Source organism: Chelonoidis abingdonii, chromosome 2 (assembly GCF_003597395.2).
Source record: "Chelonoidis abingdonii isolate Lonesome George chromosome 2, CheloAbing_2.0, whole genome shotgun sequence".
NCBI lineage: Eukaryota > Metazoa > Chordata > Testudines > Testudinidae > Chelonoidis > Chelonoidis abingdonii.
This window is the reverse complement of record NC_133770.1, coordinates 31,657,604-31,682,632: the sequence shown is the minus strand read 5'-3', so window position 1 is coordinate 31,682,632 and position 25,029 is coordinate 31,657,604. Positions and strand designations below refer to the sequence as shown.

Here is a 25,029-nt window from a genome sequence, read left to right as displayed (position 1 = left end):
GCCAAATGCTTCATTTGTACCTTCTTCCCCATCAGGAGTAACAACAGGGATTTTCATCTTAAAGTTCACTTCATGCAAGAGGTGATTTGCCCTGTGTTGGCATTTAGCCCCATCCATGAGGCAGGGGACTCAGAATTGACCAGGAGTGTCCCTCCAGCTGTTTCTGATTCCAACCATGAGTCTGGTGGCAAATGTCATGCTTTGTCTTCACTGTCAGCCTTATTAAAGCGCTCCAGGCATGTTGATGCTGACAGGTGCACAAAGTGTTGGATTTCTTACAGAAAGTCCTCTGATAAAAGGTGTGAGATTTCACAAATCCAATGCTCATTGGTCTCATCTGAGGCAACACTGGCTCCGGGTCCTTCAGGGCTGTCAAGACGAGTATCTTCACTCAGGCTGGGTCCTTCTTCCTCCTTTCAGCCAATTCAATGTACTCATTCCACTGGGACTATCAGCACCAATACCCTTACCTGAGGTGCCCTCTACTCATAGAGTCATAGACTTTCAGGTCAGAAGGGACCATTATGATCATCTAGTCTGACCTCCTGCACAATGCAGGCCACAGAATCCTACCCGTCCACTTCTATAACAAACCCCTAACCTATGCCTGAGTTATTGAAGTTCTCAAATTGTGGTTTGAAGACCTCAAGCTGCAGAAATACTCCAGCAAGCGACCCGTGCCCCATGCTGCAGGGGAAGGCAAAACACTTTAGGGCCTCTGCCCTTCTACCTTGGAGGAAAATTCCTTCTCAACCCAAATATGGCGATCAGTTAAACCCTGAGCATGTGGGCAAAACTCACCAGCCAGCACCCAGGAAAGAATTTTCTGTAGTAACTCAGATCCCATCCCACCTAACATCCCATCCCCAGACCACTGGGCATACTTACCTGCTGATAATCAAAGATCAGTTGCCAAATTAATTGCCAAAATTAGGCTATCTCATCATACCATCCCCTCCATAAACTTATCAAGCTAGTCTTAAGCCAGATATGTCTTTTGACCCATTACCCCCTTGGAAGGCTGTTCCAGAATTCACTCTCTAATGGTTAGAAACCTTCATCCAATTCAAGTCTAAACTTCCTAGAGTCCATTTGTATCCATTGTTCTTGTGTCGACATTGGTACTAAGCTTAAATAATTCCTCTCCCTCCCTAATATTTATCCCTCTGATATATTTATAAAGAGCAATCATATCCCCCCTCAACCTTCTTTTAGTTAGGCTAAACAAGCCAAGCTCTTTGAGTCTCCTTTTGTAAGACAGGTTTTCCATTCCTCAGATCATCCTAGTAGCCCGTCTCTGAACCTGTTCCAGTTTAAATTTATCCTTCTTAAACATGGGAGACCAGAACTGCACACAGTATTCCAGATGAGGTCTCACCAGTGCCTTGTATAATGGTACGAACACCACCTTCTCTTTGCTGTAAATACCTCGCCTGATGCATCCTAAAACTGCATTAGCTTTTTTAATGGCCATATCACATTGATGACTCCACTAGCCTTCTTTTTGGCAACATATCTTATTTGCCTTTCCCTACTGAGCTCTCCTTTGCTGCAGCTGACATCAGTGTCCTCAGCTCCATTGATGCATCTGGCGCCATGAATGTGCCTGGTACTGTCAATGCATTCAGGGGCATCGGCACTTTCAGTTCTATCTCATATAGCATCAGCTTTTTTACCTATTATAACAGCACTTCATCCTAACCACTTTGTCCTGACCACCCCGATCCTCATTTTCCTTGGAGCCCAATGTATCTTCTATACCCAGACCATCTAGAATCCCAGTGGGGACTGCTCCTGCCTATTCTGAAAAGTTTTACATTTCTTCTTTGGACTCTGAAATGGAGGAACCCATTTTACCTCCAGTTGATTTTAGATCTGTTCTAAATTTATAGCTGTTCTACCATTATGAGACTTAAAGTCCAGGACTGGTTTTCCTATAGGGAAGCTACAGCATGGGATCTCCGACCGTGGGTGGCTCACACCATGCAGTCCCTTCATAGCCTTGTTGGTCTTGGGCTGCTCTGAGAGCTTGGAGACCTCCATCATGATCACTTTTAAGAGGAAGTCTTCTCCTCCAGTGCAAGAAACTTCTACCCAGGGTCCTACTACTATCTCTATGCTGGACCCCACGGAGGAGGGGGAATTAGATGTGCCCTCAAATATTTATTCATCTTCATCATATGAAGCTGTTACTCCAGAGTCAACATCTCCCTTCACATAGCACTTCAAAGTTTTTCAGGATCTCATATGGAGGTTGGCCACTTCTCTAGATATATGGGCAGAGCCTGTGCAAGAGAACCCTCACACGCTCCTTGATATTTTACAGACTCCTGTTCCAGGAAGGACTCCTGCTCCAGGAAGGACTCCTGCTCCTGCCCTTTGTATCAATGAAGCATTACTGGAGCCAGTAAAAACCCTCTGGTAGACCCCAGCCTCCATACTTCCTACAGCCAAGTGAGTGGAAAGGCCAACATCAAGTCCCTCAACAAGATTTTGACTGTTTCTTTACTCATCCTATTCCTAGATTTTGGTGGTCAGAGATGCTAAGGAGCAGTCTAGTCCTGTCCTCAATTCATTCCCCAAAATAAGGAATTTAAGAGGCTTAATTTATACAGCCAAAAGATTTATTTCACTGCCACTCTTCAAATGAGAGTTGTTAATTACCAAACTTTTTTTATCAAAATATAATTTTATTAATTTCTCTGAAATTTCAAAATTTGATGCCAAATTGTCAGATGTCCAATAAAGATCAGTTTTTGGCTTTGGTTTCTGAAGGACACCTTACAGCTCAAACATCTCTTCAGGCAGCAATAGACACCACTGATATGGCCTCACATTCCATAGCCACTGCAATGGCCATGAAGCGCTTTTCCTGTCTGCAGACTTCTGACGTTCCAAAGGAGCTGCAGAACACAACAGAAGATTTAACTTTGAGGGGTCTAAATTGTTTTCTATCAAAACAGATGACACTATGCACTTACTGAAGGACTACTGTACAATGCTTCATTCGCTAGGAGTTTGTATTCCATTTACACAAGGGTAACAGTTTAGGCCTCAATCTTACTCCAGGCCCTCTCTCCAACAGAGGTCGCAGTATTTTTCCTAGAGAAGCTCAAGACCTCCTTGATGTTGCCAGCTGTCTTCATCAAACAAAAGACCTTCTTACTATACAGCTGCAACCTCCAAACAATCATTTTGACTTTTTGATCAAGAAGAGCACACTAACTGTATTTTGTCCCATGGATTATGCCAGTCCTCTTTGACTGTGCTTGAGAAGACATTACATCAGACAAGTTGGTGCTCAGCACAGTAAAAGAAGGATATGTTATCCAATTTGTTTCCATCCCTTTTCCCAGCCCACTTTCCCCATCCCTTTTCAAGGATCCTTCTCATGAGACTATTACTTCAAGAAGCATGGTCTCTTCTAGATTTGGGAGCAATACAAAATTACCAGTACAGAGGGAAAGGTTTCTATTCCCAGTACTTCTTGGCTCCAAAGAAATCTGGTAGTCTTAACTCCATTCTAGATCTAAGTAAGCTAAACTATTTCATCAAGAAAATCAAGTTCAGGATGGTCACCCTCACTTCTGTTTCCATTCCCTGGAGGCTGGAGATTGGTATGCTAACTTGATTTACAGGGTGCATACTTCCACATGGCACTACATCCCTGTCACAGGAAGTACCTTTAATCTGTCACAGGCAACAACCAATACCATACACAGTGCTTCACTTCGGGCTGTCATCAGACCCAAGGATCCTCACCAATTGTATGGCATAGGTGGCAGTCTACCTACATCCTTTGGGCATCCAATATTTCCTTACCTGGACCAATGGCTGATTCATAGAATATCAAGCAACCAGGTCCAAAACAGCACCCTCATCAACTGGACTGGGCCTAGGCCTGCAACTAAATTTGGACAAGTCACAGTTACAACCAACAAATAGAATCATAGAACTGGAAGGGACCTCGAGAGGTCATCTAATCCAGTCCCCTGAACTTGTGTCAGGACTAAGTATTATCTAGACCATTCCTGACAGGTGTTTATCTAATCTGCTCTTAAAAATCTCCAATGATGGAGATTCCACAACCTCCCTAGGCAATGTATTCCAGTGCGTAACCACCATGAAAGTTGGAAAGTTTTTCCTAATGTCCAACCTAAACCTCCCTTGCTGCAATTTAAACCCATTGCTTCTTGTCCTATCCTTACAGGCTAAGAAAAACAATTTTTCTTCCTTCTCCTTGGAACAACCTTTTATGTACTTACAAACTGTTATCGTGTCCCCTCTCAGTCTTCTCTCTTCTAGACTAAACAAACCCAATTTTTTCAATCTTCCCTCATAGGTCATGTTTTCTAGACCTTTAATCATTTTTGCCTCTCTTCTCTCAACTCTCTCCAATTTGTCCACATCCTTCCTTAAATGTGGTGCTCAGAAATGGACACAATATTCCAGTTGAGGCCTAATCAGTGCAGCGTAGAGCAGAAGAATTACTTCTCGTGTCTTGCTTACAACACTCCTGCTAATACATCCCAGAAGGATGTTAGCTTTTTTTGCAACAGCGGTACACTGTTGACTCATATTTAGCTTGTGGTCCACTGACTCCCAGTTCCCTTTCTGCAGTACTCCCTCCTAGGCAATCATTTCCCATTTTGTTTGTGTGCAATTGATTGTTCCTTCCTAAATGGAGTACTTTGCTTTTGTCTGTATTGAATTTCATCCTATTTACTTCAGACCATTTCTCCAGTTTGTCCAGATCATTTTGAATTTTAATCCTGTCCTCCAAAGCATTTGCAGTCTCTCCCAGCTTGGTAATGTCTGCAAACTTTATTAGTGTAATCTGTATGCCGATATCGAACACTGATGAAGAAATGAACGGAACCGGACTCAGAACTGATCCCTGTGGGACCCCATCTTTATGCCCTTCCAGATGACTGTGATCACTGATAATACTCCTTGGAAAGGTTTTCCAACCAGTTTTGCACCCACTTATAGTAACTCCATTTAGGTTGCATTTCCCTAGTTTGTTTATGAGAAGATCATGCGAGACAGTATCAAAAACTACTAAAGTCAAGTATACCAAATCTACCATTCCTCCCTCCACAAGGCTTGTAAGCTATCAAAGAAGCATCAAGCTGGTTGAACACAATTGTTTTTGACCATCTATGTTTGATTGTTACTTTTCACCTTATTATCGTTCTAGATGTTTCCATATTGATTGCTTAATTATTTGCTCCATTATCTTTTCGGGTACAGAAGTTAAGCTCACTGGTCTGTAATTCCCTGGGTTGTCCTTATTTCCCTTTTTATAGATTAGCACTATATTTGCCTTTTTCCAGTCTTCTGGAATCTCTCCCATCTTCCATGACTTTTCAAAGATAATCGCTAATGGCTCAGATATTTCCTCAATCAGCTCCTTGAGTATTCTAGGATGCATTTCATCAGGCCCTGGTGACTTGAAAATATCTAATTTGTCCAAGTAATTTTTAACTTGTTCTTTCCCTAGTTTAGCCTCTTCTGATCTTCCTCATTTTCACTGACATTCACTATGTTAGATGTCCAATCATCACCAACTTTCTTGGTGAAAACCGAAACAAAGAAATCATTAAGCACCTTTGCCATTTCCACATTTTTCTGTTATTATTCTCCCCCCTCCCCATTGAATAATGGGCCTACCCTGTCCTTGGTCTTCCTATTGCTTCCAGTGCATTTGTTGAATATTTTCTTGTTACCCTTCATGTCTCTAGCTAGTTTGATCTCGTTTTGTGCCTTGGCCTTTCTAATTTTGTCCCTGCATACTTGTGTTATTTGTTTATATTCATCCTTTGTAATTTGACCTAGTTTCCACTTTTTGTAGGACTCTTTTTTGATTTTTAGATCATCGAAGATCTCCTGGTTAAGTCACGGTAGTCTCTTGCCATAATTCCTATCTTTCATACGCAGTTGGATAGTTTGCTCTTGTGCCCTTAATAATGTCTCTTTGAAAAATTGCCAACTGTCTTCTATTGTTTTTCCCCTTAGACTTGCTTCCCATGGGATCTTACCTACCAACTCTCTGAGTTTGCTAAAGTCTGCCTTCTTGAAATCTATTGTCTTTATTTTGCTGTTCTCCCTCCTACCATTCCTTAGAATCATGAACTCTTATCATTTCATGATCACTTGCACCCAAGCTGCCTTCCGCTTTCAAATTCTCAACCAGTTCCTCCCTGTTTGTCAAAATAAAATCTAGAACAGCCTCTCCCCTAGAGGGCATAACCTTCATAGGGGCAGACCTCAGTGCCATTACCGCCATGGGTTACCTTGCAAAGCAGAGAGTCCTTTGGCAAATAATTATCCACTGACCATCTCCAGTCAGAATACAACTTCTAATCAATTATAGCAGGCCAGAGAATCCAGCTCATATAATCAAATATCTCATGTAAATCAGATTTTAAAGGGAATGTTTAAATACAATTTAACTGTTGATGAATCTAAAGTATTTTTCTTTCCTTAGAGAGGAAACTATATGAGCTATCAGAAGCAAGAAGGGTTTTGCTTGCAAGTCTGGAATCAAATCTGAAAGATCTGCAACAAGCACAGGCTTTTGCGTCTAGCCAACCAAGCTCTATGACTGGTAAGTACAGAGCTAGGCTCTGATCCTGCACTCCTTACTCAGACAAAACTGAAGTTGAGTTTTGTGTTGCCATATAAAGGCTTTTTGAGCCTTTATAAAAAGAGCTTTTGCCAGGTTAAGGAGTGCAGGATAGATACTTTAGTAATGTTGTATTGGTAAAGCGGACGATTCTCAGGCTGAGAAAGCTGTTGGGTTTGCAAACCTGTTTTTTACTATTAAAACATTAAACTTAAGTTTGGTTTGAGCTTTGTATGGTATAGTGCTTTCATTGCTTACAATCAGAATGAAATACTTTTAAAGCCTTTTGTCAAGCCCACATGGAAAGAAGATAAACATTTGGAAAAGTTAGGTCAAACTTTAATTTCAACTATTTTCTTTATTCCCTTTTTAAAGGAATATTTTAAAAGGAAAATTTCTTTGACAGTTTTTTAGGGGGCATTAAAAGCCCTTATTGGCATTAAGAGAATAAGTTGGTGAAGTTTGACCATGCTTCTTTTTTAGGACAAAACAAAACATGCAACACAGGGAGAGAAGGAAGATAAGTGAGGTTCTGTAACTTAAAAATAGTAACTTGAAGGTTAGCTGCTGGAAAAAATGACAGCTACAACATTGTTTCCCAGGGTAAATTTTTACCAGTATTAGCTTTCCTTTGTGAACACCTCAGTGTTATAAGAGATTACTTGTCCTGGGCTGGCTAAGCTGGACGCCTGTTAGAGAAGTCATAAAGAGAAAGAAGAGTTAGAAAGATTAAGGTGGGGGGAACTGGCACATTAGAGATGTAATAATAGTAGGAACCTCAGATTCACATCTCATATATTGCTCAAGATTTAATCAAGCTGATGGATGGGGTGATGTAACTTGGTTCCCCCTCCTTACTCAGTCTGATCAAAGGGTACGTCCAGATTACCCACTGGATCGGCGGGTAGCGATCAATTTATCAGGGATCAGTACATTGCGTCTCATCTAGATGTGATATATCAATCCCCGAACATGCTCCCCGTCGACTCCGGAACTCCACCAGACCAAGCAGCAGTAGCGGAGTCGACGAGGGAGCCACAGCCATCGATCCCGTGCCATGAGGATGGGAGGTAAGTCGAAATAAGTTATGTCGACTTCAGCTATAGTATTCCCGTAGCTGAAGTTGTGTATCTTACATTGACTTCCCCCACCAGTGTAGACCAGGCCAAAGCAACTTTCTGGATTAGGAAAACGGAAGTCCAATATTGTAAATTTGTGTGGCCCAACAGGTGGCAGCAATTGTGATCATGAGGCTAGCTGATATGCTGTGCATTCTCTTTCTTCTCTCAGTACTTTCTTTGTGTAAGCTTAAGATAATTGACATTGAGAAAAACAGTATGCAGAAAGAGGATGGCAACTTGGTCCTATCAAAAACAACCAATCAAAACACATATATTGACATCATTCCAATGCTATCTTAGTATGTTGCTATAGCAAATTTGTAACCTCACAAGGAATTTTGAACACTCATTTAGCTTAAGCACATCCAGTTTGTACTAGTTCTTTGTCTCTAACTTTTGTTTATCTTATGAAATGATTATATTAATAGATTCCAAGGTCAAAAGGGACCATTGTGATAATCTAGGCAGACCTCTGTATAACACAGGCCATAGAACTTGGCCAAAATAATTCCTAGAGCATATCTTTTAGAAAAAAACATTCAATCTGGATTTTAAAATTGTCCATGCTGGAGAATCCACCACAACCCTTTGTAAATTGTTCCAGTGGTTAATTGCTCTCACTGTTAAAAACTTATGCTGTATTTCTAGTCTGAATTTGTCTAGCTTCAGCTTCTAGTCACTGGATCATCCTATAACTTTCTCTGCTTGTTTGAGGAGCCCATTATTATATATTTGTTCCCAGTGTAAGTACTTGTAGACTATAATCAAGTCAACTCTTAACCTTTTCCTTGTTAAGCTAAATTGAACTCCTTGTCTGTCTCTATAAGGTATTGTTTGCTAATCATTTAATCATTCTTGTGCTCTTCTCTGAACCCTCTCCAAATAGTCTTCCTCCTTCTTGATTTGTGGACCCCAGCACTGGACACAGTATGCCAGTAGCTGTCACACCAGTGCCAAATACAGATATGATATAATCTCTGTACTCCTACTTGAGATTTCCCTTTTTATGCATCCAAAGATTGCATTAATCCTTTTGGCCACAGGATCACACTGGGAGTTCATGGTCAGCTGATTATCCACCACGATCCCTAAATCTTTTTCAGAGTAGTTGTTTCCCAGGGTAAAGTTCCCCATTGTGTAAGTATGGCCTACATTCTTTGTTTCTAAATGTGTGTATGTGTGTATAATTTACATTAATCTGTATGTGTGTATGTGTGTATAATATACATTACATATATTAAAATGCGTATTGTTTGCTTGAGCCCAGCTTATCAAGCAGTCCAGATCACTCAGTGTCAGAGACCTGTCCTCTTCCTTATTTACCACTTCCCAATTTTTAAGTCCTTTGCAAACTTTATTAGTGATGATCTTATGTTTTCTTCCAGGCCATTAATAAAAATGTTAAATAGCATAGGGTCAAGAACCAATCCCTGTGGGATCCCACTACAAAATTCAAGGATGATCCTCCATTTCAATTACATTTTGAGATCTATCAGTTAGCCAGCTTTTAATCCATTTCATGTTTGTATTGTTAATTTGTATAACTTTCTAGTTTTTAATCAAAATATCATGCAGTACCAAATCTAATGCCTTACAGAAGTCTAAATATGTTACATCAACACTATTACCTTCATTAACCAAACATGTATTCTCATAAAAAAAAAGTCAAGTTACTTTGAGAGGATTTATTTTCCATAAAACCATGCTGATTGACATTAATTATATTACCCTTCTTTAATTCTTTATTAATTGAATCCTGTATCAGCCACTCAATTGCCCAGGATCAATATCAGGCTGATAGGCCTTTAATAACTCAGGTCATCTTATTTATCCTTTCTAAACATTGGCATAACATTAGTTTGGTTTCAGGCTTCTGGAACTTCCCTACTGTCCCAAGACTTATTAAAAATAAACATTAACAGTCCAGAGAGGTCCTCAGCCAACTTTTAAAATTTTCAGATGAAAGTTATCTTGGCCTGCTGATTTAAAAATATCTAATGTTGTTAGCTGCTGTTTAATATCCTCCTGAAATGCTAGTGGAATGGAAAGAGTTATCATATGATATAGCATCATCTCTTTTTTTCCCCAAATACAGAATAGAAATGTTTATTGAACTCTTCTGCCTTTTCTGCACTATTATGGATAATTCTACATTTCCATCCAGTAATGGACCAATACCATTGTTAGAATTCTTTTTATTCCTAATAGACTTTAAAAACTTTTTCTTATTGCCTTAACTGTGCTGGCCATATATTTATACTTATGTTCCTTTGCTTCCCTTATCAATTTTCTACAATCCCTAGCTTCTGATGTATATTTATTACTATCAATTTCTCCTTCCATTTAATATCTATGTTATTTTTGTAGCTGCCTTCACTTCCACTTCATGTACATTGGCCAAACTGGACAGTCTCTACGCAAAAGAATAAATGGACACACATCTGGCATCAGGAATCATAACATTCAAAAACCAGTGGGAGAACATTTCAGCATCTCTAACCACTCAGTGACAGACTTGAAGGTTTTGCAACAAAAAAACTTCAAAACAGACTCCAAAAAGAGACTGCTGAACTCGAATTAATATGCAAATTAGATACAATTAACTTAGGTTTAAACAGAGAATGGGAATGATTGGGTCATTACACTAATTGAATCTATATCCCTATGTTAAGTTCTCCTCACACCTTCTCTAGGTCATCTCAATTATCACTTCAAAGGTTTTTTTTTGTCCTACTGATGATAGCTCATCTCAGAGGTTTGGACTCTTCCAGTTGGTATGCATACTTCCACCTTTTCATGTTCTCTGTATGTATAAATATCTCCTGTCTGTGTGTTCCATTCTATGCATCTGAAGAAGTGAGCTGTAGCCCATGAAAACTTATGCTGAAATAAATTTGTTAGTCTCTAAGGTGCCACAAGTACTCCTGTTCTTTTCACTTCCCCTCTAAGTCAGGTGGTTTTTTTTAAAAATACATCCTTCTTATTTGATTGTGGCTTATGGGGCATCTAGAAAAGTGTTCTTAAAACATCCTCAGGGCAGAGTGGGAATTGGAGCAGCCGTGGGGAAAAATAAAAATCAGCATTTATGCACTGATCCATGAGCATTCAAGATCGGTTTCTTCTGAGTTGTCAGTGACTCAGAAACAGGTAATGCCATTTTTAACATAGACTGCAATTCCCACTCCTCTTTTGCTCACTTGATACTTTCTAAAATCAAATGATTATAATGTATATAACCTTCCAGTCATGGGAATTATCCCACCAGATTTCAGTAATGCCACCTAAATCAAATTTATGCTCATAATAAGCTATTCCAATTCCTTTTTTGTTACTTTTTGTTTATATAATATGTTGAGATGAATTTTGTAACCATTCACCTGGAAAGATTTTAAGTGCACAAAGCTTAAAGTGGAACAGAAGACTGAGTCAGTAAAAGTTAGTTTTTTAATTCTTCCTCTGGGTATCCCATGTAGACTAGTAAGGAGGATAAAGAAAATACTTTTACTAAGTGTGGAATGGAGTATGTGCTAAAGAATATGTTGTTCTAACACCAGAAAAATGTCTCATAGGTTGACTACAGATGTGTATGCTTTAGAGAGAATATGTTTTCTTTTAAATGTTTGCCATTATTTGGTTAGATAATTAGAAATTAGATATTTCCCAGCTCAGGACTGTGACAATTCAGATATACACTGAAGGCCTACTTTTGACCATTGCCCGCCTTTGTAGAATGCTGAAACAGATAAAACAATGTATAAGAAGGAAGGAGACTTTGTTTTATTTTTCTAGATGTACTCTTAAATATAAAAACTAGATACAGTTTTTACTGAATGGAACATAATGGTTTATGTGGTTTCATTCTATAGTCTAAAAGATCATTTTAGATTATTGTCTGTAGCAATCGTAACTACATGTACGTAGAGTGGTTATTGCGGAAATGCAAAAGCCCCTGTTTAGTGTTCTATATTTTGTATATTTCATTTTACAGAGGGTACCTATTCAACATTTTCTCTATTTAATGCACCAAAATCTTCCTCTCTCTTTAGCAAGCAAAGTAGATGAGCTAACCAAGAAAAGAGAGATTCTGGCTGAAAAGCTGGAAGAAAATCTAAAGGATCTGCAACAGGCACAGGATTTTGTAGCAGGCCAGAATGGAAAAGAGAGATCAAATGGTGAGTGCAAAGTAAATAACGTACAGTCAGCAAAAATGATGATTTGTGGGTGAGGGGGTCTTCCATGATCCTCTGTGGACTGAATGCTTGAACTAAGAATATAAATTCTGTCATTTTCACTTATGAATACTCAGGGTTAGATCCACAACGGGGAGTTAGACTCAGCATTGCAACATCTAACATTTAGGTGCCCTACTGCTTTTTTGAATCCACAATCCTAAATTAGGTTCCCAGGCTCCTCCCCCTGGACAGAATTAGGAGCCTAAGAATGTGATTCACAAAAACCAGCACACTGTGTGGGGAGTTTCCTAAGCTGGCAGGTAGGAAGCTGTTCCACTTTGTATAAATACTTAAATATTCATTGGGCCTGAGAGAGAATGAGAGTGATTCTGTAGGCCAGTGGTTAGGGCACTGGGAGACCCAGGTTCAAGTCCCTGCTGCAGTGTGTATTTAAGTATTTCAGACGAAGTGGAACAGCTTTAACAAAAGATTGAGACTCACCCCAGAATATACTGTATAGCCAAGTGATAAGGGACTCTCCTACAAGGTAGTGGGTCTAAATTCTTACTCCAATTCAGGCAGAGTAGGAATTAGAGCTTGATCATCCATATTCTGGATGAGTGTCTTCTAACTATCGCAAATTAAATCATGCAGTTTATAAACGATAATGAAGAACAAAGTGAAATGTTTAGGATTGGTAAATGACACTATATGCAACCCATACTGTTAAACGGCCATTAGCCAACCACTGTCCTTTTGTGGTTTCACAGTGAGGTATATATTTTCCAGGGATAATGTGAAGTACAGTTGTTCTGCATTTGTGAGTGTCTTCAAGGCAAGATGTGAATCTCTTTAGCACCCATGAAGTCAAGTTGACAAGTGGTGACATTTGACTCCCAAATATCTTATGAACATTACAAAAACATGCCGATGTTCCTAAACAGTGACATTTGTATGGGAAACATATGTACAGGTTTACATTGATATCAACACAGTCTACCAATCTGTTTGCCTCAGGCACAGTAGGTCAAATTCAGCCCTGACGTAAGTTGGTACACCTATTCCTGTACTCAGTGAAGTTTCCCCATACATATGGAATTGAGTAACTTATATTTTAAGACTGAAAATAAATTCTAGTTGCCTGGAAGACTGTAATAGCTTTTGTGAACACATTACTTTCCATCATTCAAATATATTTGTTAAATTATTGTTAAATGAACTAAGTAAAAAGAAATCTCTTTTTAGTGTGAAGTATTTTTGTTTTAAATTTAGGTGGGGCTGCTATGTTATGCTGAAATAGGAAGCATAAATGTTTAATAGGTTAAATAATCTCTCTGTAGAGAAAGAGAGACTACAATTACCAGACTTTAGGAAGGTAGCAAGTCAACTATCAAATTCGCAAATACCAAAGTCAGTGTCATCACTTGCAGGTCTGCAGCTAACGTTAGGTGAACTATCTGGTGAGTACAGAGTTAATATTTGTTAAAACTACCACATATTAAATGCCCCCCAGTGTCATTAATGCAGAGTTAAGACTGCCCAGTGGTGCCTTGTGCCCTTCCAGAATATTGAGAATGGCTAAACTTGAACCTCTGAAAACAAGGAAACCACTCCATCCGCATAATGCAACCTTAATTCTGCCCTCTGGAGCAATAATCCCTGGGAATGGTTCAGTAATGTTGGTGCCATAATAAGTAGAGCTAAGGGAAGACTATGAGAAGGTCCCATTTTTGGGCTGAGTTCAAGATTTGAATTGCATAATTTATCTGCATGTACTCCAGCTTCATTTACTGTGTATACTGAATGATGGAGCAACATCCAAGAGAGTTGGAAGAGTTGTCATTGTGATGCAAGAAGAGGTGCATGTGTACCTTGAGGGATTAAGTATGCATCATTTCATAGCTGAGTTCTGTCCTTGTCTTGAGGTCTTGTCATGAGACCTGTCAGCAGTTGGCTGTTACATCCTGCGGCTGCTTCATGTACAGCAATATCCCTCACTGAGCAGCTATTAACCCTAGTACCTATCAGAGGCTCCAGTTTGGCTGACAAACAGAGCCCCACAGCCTGGATGAAATTGAATCCTGTGTCCTTACCATGACAGTGCCAGGAGGCTGATCTAGATCTTGACGAGGATCTACGGTGTCGGGATTGGCTGCGAGGTGACTGGTACCAGGACTGATGCCAGGACTTGGATCGGTACCAATCGTACCAGGAGGGAGACCTGAGTGAAGTGGAGAGGCACCGTGAGTTTGACCAGCGCCGAGATGGAGATCGGTGCAGGGACTGTGAGCGGTGCCGGATCCAAGACCATCAACTGGATCGGGACTGTGACCTGGACTGGGATTGAGATCAGTGCTGAGCTGTCTCACTCTGCGAGGAGGGTCTCATGAAGGCACGTTTGCCTATAGATTGGACAGTCCACACCGGCAGTGCCGGGGGCTGAGGCAGTCCAGGATCCATCACGAGTGGTGGAGAAGGTCTCCAGAGTAGACAGCAGCAGAGCTCAACCACAGTGCACACCGGGGAGCTTGTGTGCACTGGACTCAACGGCCCTTGTGGCGGCGGAATCGACAGTGCTGAAGTCGGCAGTGCTGGAGCTGGAGCCTTAGTGGGACGGTCCGGTCTGGGCTGTTGCTCCAATGGGGCAACAGGCGGTGTCTGCAATTGTACAGAAGCAGCAGGTGGTTTGTACTGCTTCTTGGGCCGCGGAGACAGTGAACGACGTCATGACTGTACTGGTGCTGGAGACGTCCAGTGGTGAGAGTCTCTGGGGGTGCCAGATTGTTCCAGTCCCAGAGGTGCGCTTCGGACCGATGGCGTCTTGTCTGCGCGCAGTACCGAAGGCGCCAGGCTAAGTGCCACTTCCATTAGGAGCTGTTTTAAACGAAAGTCCCACTCCTTTTTGTTCGAGTCTTGAAAGCCTTGCAAATGCGACACTTATCTGGTTGATGGGATTCCCTGAGGCACTTCAAGCAGGAGTCGTGGGGGTCTCCTGTAGGCATCGGCTTGAGACAAGCTGAGCAAGGTTTGAAACCTGGGGACCTGGGCATAGACCCTGGTACCAGGGAGGAGAGAAGGGGATGAACCCCGTTCCCTCCAAATACTATCTACGCTATATACAAACTTACTATTAACTAAACTATAACTGCTAAACTATTACCAACTACACTAAACAACTATCTACAATACAATGAGTAAAGCTAGGGAGGTAGAGATCAGCTATGCCACACTCCACAGTTCCAACAACCGTCACGGGTGATAAAAAGGAACTGAGGGGGCATTGGGTCAGCAGGGGCATATATGCGGTGTGTCATAAACAGGTAGTTAAGGGTTAATGTCTTTTACCTGTAAAGGGTTAACAAACAGTGAACAGGAACACCTGACAAGAGGACCAATCAGGAGACAAGATACTTTCAAATCTCGGTGGAGGGAAGCCTTTGTTTGTGTTTTTTGGGTTTTGCTCTGTTCTCTCTGGGTTCTGAGAGGGGCCAGACATGTAAGCAGATTTCTCCAATCTTTCTGAAAAAAGCCTCTTCTGTTCAATTTAGTAAGTACCAGTTAGAAAGGCGGTTTAGTCTTTTGATTGGTTTCTTTATTTGCAAATGTGTATTTTTGCTGGAAGGATTGTATCTCTGTTTGCTGCAATGTGTACTTGTGCTGGAGGGAGGATTCTCTCTAGTGTCTATAAGCTGAAAGACCCTGTAACATTTTCCATCTTGATTTTACAGAGACAATTTTTACTTTTTTTTTCTTTTATTAAAAGTTTTCCTTTTTAAGAACCTGATTGATTTTTTGGTTATCTTGTGTAAGACCCAAGGGGAGCGGGTCTGTACTCACCAGGGAACTGGTGGGAGAAAGGAGAGAAGGGGGGAGGAAAAACCTGATTGCTCTCTGCATTAGTATCACTGTCTCTCTCTCAGGGAGAGTCTGGGAGGGGGAGTGAAGAAGGCGGGGGGAAGGTGGATTTCCTCTCTGTTTTAAGATTCAAGGAGTTGAATCACAGCAACCTCCTAGTGTAACCCAGGGAAGGAAGGATCAGGGAGGAAGAAAGGAGGGGAATGGTTTATTTCCCTTTGTTTTGAGACCCCAGGGGCTTTGGGTCTTGGGGTCCCCAGGGAAGGGTTTGGGGGCCAGAAAGTGCCCCAAAACACTATATTTTTGGGTGGTGGCAGCTCTACCATTTCTAAGGTAGTAATTAAGCTTTGGGGGGTTCATGCAGGTACCCCATCTTTTGGACGCTAAGGTTCAGAGTGGGGGTTCATACCTTGACACGGTGCCATAAGGGCGCCATTCCAGGGGGCGCCTCAGCCGATCCACCGAGTGTTGCTAGTGCGCACATACCTAATTGGAATCTATATGAGCAAGCACTCGAAGAAGAATAATGAACTGTTTTTCACTATGTCCCTTATCAATCTGTCCTTGAAGAAATCATCCTGTCTCCAGTTGTTGTGATTCTTCTGGCAGGTCTGCAAATACCGAGATTTGTGTGTCCTGTATTTGCAATGTTCCTGAGAGCTGTGAACAGCTATGCGGCTTCCATGCTTCTATCAAAGATAGCAGACACAAAAAGTGCCACAAGCATTTGTAAGATTTTTTAAAAAGGTTCAAAAGTTACAGGCTATGGATGGCTTTATGAGATGGAGAAATTTGCATGCTGGGATCTTGAACCCTAGCTCCAACAGATCCCTGCATGACTCATTTCTACCTAACAACACATTGTGAAAACTTTCGAAAAGGTATTACTCTGAACAATGGCACATGGCATGCTGGGATACCTACCCATGGTGCATCGCACTTTCCTCAACACAAGCACTCTTGGTGATTATGCACAGTGCCGATACAAGCAGCCAAGTATGCACACATGCAAGCATTATACTAACGTGGGCAGCTGTATACCAGTGTTACTTGGGTCTGCCGAAGTTTGTGATGTAGACAGTGCCTTAGTCTGTTTTTGTCTTTTTAGAGCATGATGCTGCAAATTACAGTGTGGGAGGACAATGTGTTCTGTGCCCCTGTAATTGAAGGAGCAGGGCCTTAGATTAATAATCTTCAGGGCAGGAATTATCATTTATCATCAGCATCCAGCTCTAGTGGGCCCCTTTCCTGTCTAGTACCTTGAAACACTGAGGCCCTGGTCCTCCAAATGCTTAAGCATGGGTTCAACTTCACTACAATGAGTAGTCTCATTGATTTCAATGGGATAGATATAGTAGTAAAATTAAGCAGATGTGGGTCTGCAAGATTAGGACCAAATACAACAAAAACAATAGGTACAATTACTTGCTGAAAAAGAGGTTACACTACACAAAGTTTCTAGACTGGTCTCTCAACTGGTGTTTCATCAATGGGGAAGGATAAAACAGATCATGCAATGTGTTGATTTTTCTTAAGATGCTTAGTTTTTTCTGTAGTTTGTTTATATGGCACAGAACTGACATGAGAGTAAAGAGTACAGAAGATAACTCTCCCTGTTTCAGGCAACAGTAGGTTGACGGTGGCTCAGCACCAATCAGAAAGGTGGTTTTACTGCATATGGGGCTTATTTTGGCTGGAGATAAATTTGAGCATAGACACATGCACAGATAGGTTGATGCAAGGCAATTTATGTGGACCTAACATTGTAGTATGGACCAGACCTAAGGGATGGAAAATGGGATATAAGATAGACACAAAGTGATGATAGGCACATGCCTTGTTAATTTCAGTGTTTTTTAAAGTTATCCTATGCTTTGCCTTTGTCTAATTTTATATTATTTTAATCATTGCCTTTATTTCTATATATTTTTCTAGTCTGTCTGAATTTCCTCCATATCAGACAGTCTTCACAGTCAGGCAGGCATTCCACATCTGTATGGCTTCTGGGGACAGACCAGATCTTTGCTATGAGTCTGGACTTGGGGCTGCCCTTTGGGAAGAACTCCCCAGAATTCTTTGCCTCCAAGTGGTACATACAACAAACTCTAGATCTCCTTTGTCACTGAGCATTCTAAGAATTTTAAAAAGATTTTTAACTAAATTTCTATCCATTTCTTCATTGCTTTTTGGTTTTTTCTCCTCCAAAATCGTTAAACTAATCTTAAAAAAAGATAGTTTGGCTTTCTGAGGAAGGTTTGAAGGACAGCGCCTCTCCTCCTCCCTCACTGAAACAGTAGGCTGCAGAAAACCAGTTCCCAACTGGTGGGTGAGTGAGGTCCATGCTGAGATTGTTGAGCAGGCACCAGTGAAACCTGGCTTCCTGCTGATATGTGGATAAGGTCCATGCCAATACAGTTAAACAGGCCACATAGATGCTCCCTTCACTGAGACCAGGCCAAACTCAGTGGCAAGAAGCTGAATATAGGTTTTTCAAAAACCCTCACGCCACCCCCAGGCATGGGAGTCCAATTCCCAAAACTTGCAGAAATAAACATGCAGGCATAAAAGGCAGAGTCGCCCCCACACCCCTCAGTTCCTTCCTACCATCAATGACAGTTGTTGAAGCTCCCATTCTTGCCTGTGCAAGTCCCTTCTTCTCTTCTTGTAAATAAATTAGTAGTACCCATTACTGTTTAAACACTGTGTAGTTTGATTAGTGTAGCATAATTGGAGTAGCTTAGCTTAATAAAAAAAAATGTTTGTTTGTCACTGGTTCTCAATTTGGCTACCAATACTGAACTATACCGTGCCATCTGGGCTTCATGCTCTGCCACTTTTGTGGCAAACCAATGCCTATTAGTGACCTGCATCCCAGCTGCCTTAAGTGATTGGGGGAGGCTCATGTTACAGATGCAGCATCTGTAGGGGGTTAAGCCCCAATCCAAAAAGGACAGGGCAGTCAGGCTTAAGTACCTACTGTTTGCTCCACCCTCCATCAGAACCATCCACTTCTGTGTGGATGCCAACCACCTTGGCATTGGTCAGCAGTGCTCCTCTGGCTTTGCCAAAACCAAGAGGTATATCAGTGTCACCGATGCCAAAGAACAGCTCAGACTCAGTACTGGGTACATCAAGACCAGAGACAAGAGGCCGATCTTTCTTGACTGGGGACTGATGGATGTGCTGGAACACACTTGAAAACAGGGGAGTTCGTTGACTTCAGAGCCCAGTATAGGCCTATTGAGATGGACTCCTAAAGTACCATCATCATCACCCCTGGCTCTGGTGCCACAGAACCACAATGCTTTCCAAGTACTGTCTACTCCTGAAGTGTCTGTGGCTGTGAGAGAGTTGTTGAACCTCCCAGTGCTACCTTCACTGGCAGTTTAAGAGGTACCCAAGACAGGAGACAGGATGGACTTCTGTCTGAGTGCATCAAACACAGACCAGATAATTCCTATGCTGGACAACATCTGTAACCTGGAATGACCTCTTATCAGCCAGTAGTCCAGGTAAACGATGACATGGACTCCTGACTTCTGAAGGAACACTACTACTACAACCATACACTTCATGAATACATGAGAGGCAGCTGGCAGAACAAAGGGCAGTACTGTGAACTGACACTGGGAACCATTGATGGTGAAACTTGGATATTTTCTGTGGCTTTGATGAATAACCGTGTGGAAGTATGTGTCCTTTAATTTGAGGCAAGCATACAGTTCCCTGGCTCTTCAAAAGGAACAATGGAAGCTACAGTGACCATCCAGAATTTCAGTTCTTTAGGAACTTGTTTTACTGTCTCAGATCTAAAATGGGCTTGAGACCCCTTTTTGCTTTTGGAATCAGGAAGTATTGGGAATAAAACCCTGAGTAACTATAGCTCCTACAAGAAGCAGCAATTGTATGGATAAAGTCTTACTGCCACCAGCAAGGTTTTAGATATAAAAGACTTATGCTTTCACTATGGTAAGAAGGTGTTTGAGACTGCTAGGGTTCCTGGCAGTGTGCGCTTATGTAGTCCAATATGTACCTATGTAGTCCAATATGTTTCAGAGAGCTACAGGGCTGGTTGGCTGAATTGTATTCTCTAAGAAAGCACCATATGGACACGATAGTTCACATCCCAAATTGAATCTGATCCTCCCTAGATTCGTGGACAGATCATACCAACGTTTGCAAGGGAGTTTCCTTTGCCCTGCATCAGCAATCAATCATTTTAGTCATGGATTCCTAGATCTGTCGGGGGCTCCCTTGGCTCTCCTACAGACGCCAGGTCTCAGGTCTGCTCAAGATCTGTCTGTATGTAAATGTCAAGGAGTTGCGAACTATCCAGTTAGCTTGCATGGTGTTACTTCCACACATCAAAGGGAGGAGCTTTTCGGTCTGACCAACACTACAATCGCCAAGTTTTATGTAAACAAACAAGGAGGACCCAATCTTTGCTGCTGTGAGGAAATGATTCTACTTTGGGACTTCTGCATTGCCAGTTCTGTACTCCTGAATGTGGTTTACCTTCCTGGGATCCCCAGTATGCTGGCAGATTTCCTGAGCAGGCTCTTGATCAATCACTACAAGTAGTCAATTCACCCAAACATAGCAAGGTCCATTTTTCAGCTCTGGGGAACTCCCCAAGTGGATCTGTTTGCAACAGAAGATGTGTGTTTTGCTCCTGAGTGGGTCACAGCCTGGATAGTTGACTGACACTTTTCTACTGCTCTGGTCAAACAAACCCCTGCATGTTTTCCTTCTCATTTCTCTTCTCTATGAAGCTCTGTACAAAGTAAAGCAGGACAAAACTCATCTCATACTCATTGCCCTGGCATGGCCCTGTCAACACTAATTTTCAGAGCTATTAGACCTATCAGTCACTCCCCCATTGTCACGCCTGTTACACACAAACTTGATTTTGCAGAGTCATGGCCACTTCCTCCATCCCAATGAACAGATCCTTCACCTGATGATCTGGAGGCTTTGTGGCTAATGATCTGCGGAGGAGGGGAGTTCAGGAAGTGCTACTAACTGATAGAAAATCATCAACTTGGAGTACTTGGAGTAAATAGAAGAAGTTCTTCATCTGGTCCAGACAAAGGAGTTTCCCTGGTCCTCACTTCTATTCAGCACATACTGGATTATCTTCTGTCCCTAAAACATCAAGTACTCAGAGTGCACCTAATGACTATCTTGACCTTCCAGCCACCTGTTGATGACCATTCTCTTTTTTCCAATCTGCTGTCTGTAAGATTTTTAAAGGGCCTGGACCGACTAGTCTGAGCAAAGTTGGTGGGTCACCCTTTGAACCTCTGGCAACTAGCTCCCTGTTCCACCTTTCGATAAAGGTGGCGTTTTTAGTGGCATTTTGTCAGCCAGGAAAGCAGGGGAATTGAAGGCATTGGTATCAAATTCTCCATATACCGTTTTCTGCACAAAGTAATCTTCTTACCAACCTTCTTCCCAAAGCCTCATGGTCATGAAGATGAGGAGAGGTTTCATACTCTAGATGTTAGAATAACTTTTCATGTAGAACAGACTAAACCTTTTAGGTCTTTGTCACAACTGTTCATTGTATTTGTGGACAGAATGAAGGACTGGCTTTATCCACTTAAAGAATCTTGTGTTGGATATCCAGTTGTATTTGATTATGTTACCAGGTAGCTAACGTGAAGCCTCTGGATAGAATGTTGGGTCATTTGACTGGATCCCAAGCAGCCTCTGTGGCCTTTCTGGCTCACGTTCCCATATTTGATGTTCGCAAAGTGAAAATCTGGTCATATGTCATACGTTTGCCTCTCACTACATTATCTCTCAACTGTCTAGAGATGATGCTAAATTTGGACAAGTGGTCCTCCAACCCTGGTCAAATAGACTCTGAGCCTACCTCCAGTTTGGACTGCTTGTGAGTCACCTACAGTGGACTGGACATGTGCAGTCACTCAAAGAAGAAACAATGATTATTAAACTTCTGTAACTGGTATCATTTGAGATGTGTTGCACAGGTCTGTTCCATGACTTACCCTCCCTCCCTTCTCTATCTGAATCTTTGTGGTAGGAAGCAACTGAGAGTGGGGTGGCTCTTTATGCTTGCATGCATGTGTGAGACAGCAGAGGGTGCTCATGCTACTCTGACTGGTACTGCTAAGGGAAAAACTCTATGAGGGCTGTGCATGGAGCAAACATACACTTATAATGGAATGGACATGTGCAACACATTCATAGAATCATAGAATCATAGATTTTAATGTCAGAAGGGACCATTATGATCATCTAATCTGACCTGCACAATGCAGGCCACAGAATCTCACCCACCCACTCCTGTATCAAACCTGTATCTGAGCCACTGAAGTCCTCAAATCATGGTTTAAAGACTTCAAGGTGCAGAGAACCTTCCAGCAAGTGACTCATGCCCCACACTGCAGAGGAAGGCGAAAACCCCCCAGGGCTTCTGCCAATCTGCCCTGGAGGAAAATTCCTTCCTGACCCCAGATATGGCGATCAGCTAAACCCTGAGCATGTGGGCACCCCCCCCCATCTAACATCCCATCACAAGCCTTGGGCATATGACTGCTGTAGTGAAAGATGACTTAATTGCCAAATTAGGCTATCCCATATCATCTCCTTCCATAAGTATCAGCTTAGTCTTAAGCACGATATCTCTTTGCCCCCACTACTCCCCTTGGAAGGCTGTTCCGAACTCACTCCTCTGATGGTTAGGAGCTTAGTCTAATTCAATGTATACTTCCTGATCGTCTTTATATCCATTGTTATTGTGTCCACATTGGTACCTGGCTAATATTCCTCTCCCTCCCTGGTATATCCCTCTGATTATTATAGAGAGCAATCATATCTCCCTCAGCCTTCTTTGGTTAGACTGAACAAGCCAAGCTCTTTAGTCTCCTTTCATTAGACAGGTTTCCATTTCGGATCATCCTAGTACCTCTCTGTACCTGTTTCAGTTTGAATTTCCTTTTTAAACATGGGAGACTAGAACTGCACACAGTATTCCAGATGAGGTGTCACCAGTGCCTTGGCTAACAGTACTAACACCGTATCTCTACAGAAACTGCCTGGATGCATCCCAAGACGCATTAGCATTTCTGGCCATATCACATGGCGGCTCAAAGTCATCCTGTATCAACAATCAACCGGGGTCCTCCTCCTCCTTGTATTTTCACACTGATGCCTCCTCCGCTTATAACAGTAGTTCTTATCTATTATATCTATCGCAGTGACCTGCATTTCACCTACTTTAATCATTCCTAACTCAGTTATACAAGGTATCAGACTTTTCTCTGTAGCTAATCCCCGGTCTGTCTCTGTCATTGGCAATACCCTCCCATTTGTCACCACAAACTTTAAGCCCTTTCAGCATTTGTGCAAGGTTAGTATATAAAAAGATTACATAGATTGGTCCAACACCAATCCCTTGGACCCAGCTAGTAACCTTCGCTGACATTCAACAGTACGATCCGCCTTACCAGCTATCCACCACTTTCGTTTTCACGATCCCACAATCATCCATAGTACCTGATCCCCATCTTTACCAATTTAGCTAATAATTCCCCATGTGGAACCGTATCAAATGCCTTACTGAAATCGAGGTAAATTAGATCCACTGCATTTCCTTTGTCTAAAAAATCTGTTACCTTCTCAAAGGAGATCAGGTTGGTTTGGAATGATCTGCCTTCTGTAAAACCATGTTGTATTTTGTCCCAATTACCATTGACCTCAATGTCCTTGACTACTTTTTCCTTCAAATTTTTTCTCAAGACCTTGCATACTACAGATGTCAAACTGACAGGCCTGTAGTTGCCCAGATCACCTTTTTCCCCTTTCTTAAAGATAGGAACTATGTTATCAAATCGCCAGTCATATGGTACAACCCCTGAGTTTAATGTAGACGTGATAAATTGATCCCCGATCACTCTCCCATCAACTGCTGAACTTCAGCTCAGCAAGAGGCAGAAGCAAAGTCGACAGGGGAACGGCGGCCGTCGATCCTGTGCCACAAGGATGCAAAGTAAGTGATTCTAAGTCGATCTAAGATTCTTGTAGCTGAAGTTGTGTATCTCAGATCAGTTCCCACACCCCCCCACCCCAGTGTAGACCAGGCCTATAACAGGCACTTCAGGCTGGGCCCTCATCTGGGAGTTCACTCATTGTCCCAGGGAATTTTTCCCAAAGTTAATTAAAATAAATCAACACTATCAACAAGACCTTCATAACATCAGATGATGAAAGATGCAATAGTCCATCTCTTTCACATTGGAATGATGAAACCAGTTCCTTGATAGATAAATATTTTGGAAAAAGGACAAGATTATTTGTAGTAAAGAGAAGAATAATCACATGAAACCCATTAGAGACCTTGGTTCTCTGAACAAGTCCATAAGCAGATCAATATTCGACGTAGAAATACTGAAATTCATCATTACAGTATTATCTTTCCAAAACTTCTGCTGTAGATCTGCAGAAAATATGATCAGGGACTGTCATCCAGAGATAATTCAGCTTCTGCTACAGAAATATTTTCAATACAGAGTATTCCCACTTGGAATTGTAACTTCAAAGTGAGTGTTCACAAATTATATATCTGTCCTTTCTTCAAGTAAACAGGATACCTATCTGCCCTTGCCTGGCAACCTTCTCACCTTCTAACACAGCTCAGCAGCCATTGCTAAAAGACTTCAGAATTATAGCTTCAAGGAAACAAGTGGAAGTGTCAATTATAGCGCTCACATAACTCTGGTATCTAAGTTATCATTCAAGACATCGTTATTTCAGAAGAGTGACAGAAGAAGATAGCTAGTATCAGAGGGGTAGCCATGTTAGTCTGATCTGTAAAAGCAGCAAAGAATCCTGTGGCACCTTATAGACTAACAGACATTTTGGAGCATGAGCTTTCGTGGGTGAATACTCACTTCATCAGATGCATCAGAAGAAGATAGCATTTGGTTTGCCAAATATTAAGTAATCAGTACAGATACCAGACTCCATGTAGGGGGAAAATATATGGACTCAGAGAGAAGCCCAAGAAAGAAAAGCGGTGTGTAGTCTATCTCCTGCTTGTTTGGATCAACAAACTCACTTCTCCAATTCCAGCAGATGATTCTTCAGAAACATGTTGTATATATATAACGATTAAGAAGGCAGATAACTTTCAGTATTGTTTAGCAAGATAGCTTTGTTCATATCTTGGGCAGAAATTCTTGTCTACAGGATTCTATACCAAGAAGGAAAATCAAGGTCAGCTGGC

The 25,029-nt window shown here is 41.6% G+C and overlaps 1 protein-coding gene across 1 annotated transcript in view; it reads left to right on the top strand.

The window, feature by feature from the left end:
- Positions 1-1,596: 1,596 nt before the first annotated feature.
- Positions 1,597-25,029, top strand: part of LOC116835872 (uncharacterized) — a 38,397-nt gene continuing 14,964 nt past the window's right edge. The window contains exons 1-3 of the mRNA XM_032799100.1: positions 1,597-1,609; positions 6,491-6,610; positions 11,796-11,921. Of these exons, the coding sequence (XP_032654991.1) occupies positions 1,597-1,609; positions 6,491-6,610; positions 11,796-11,921 (259 nt within the window). The remainder of the gene's footprint in view (positions 1,610-6,490; positions 6,611-11,795; positions 11,922-25,029) is intronic.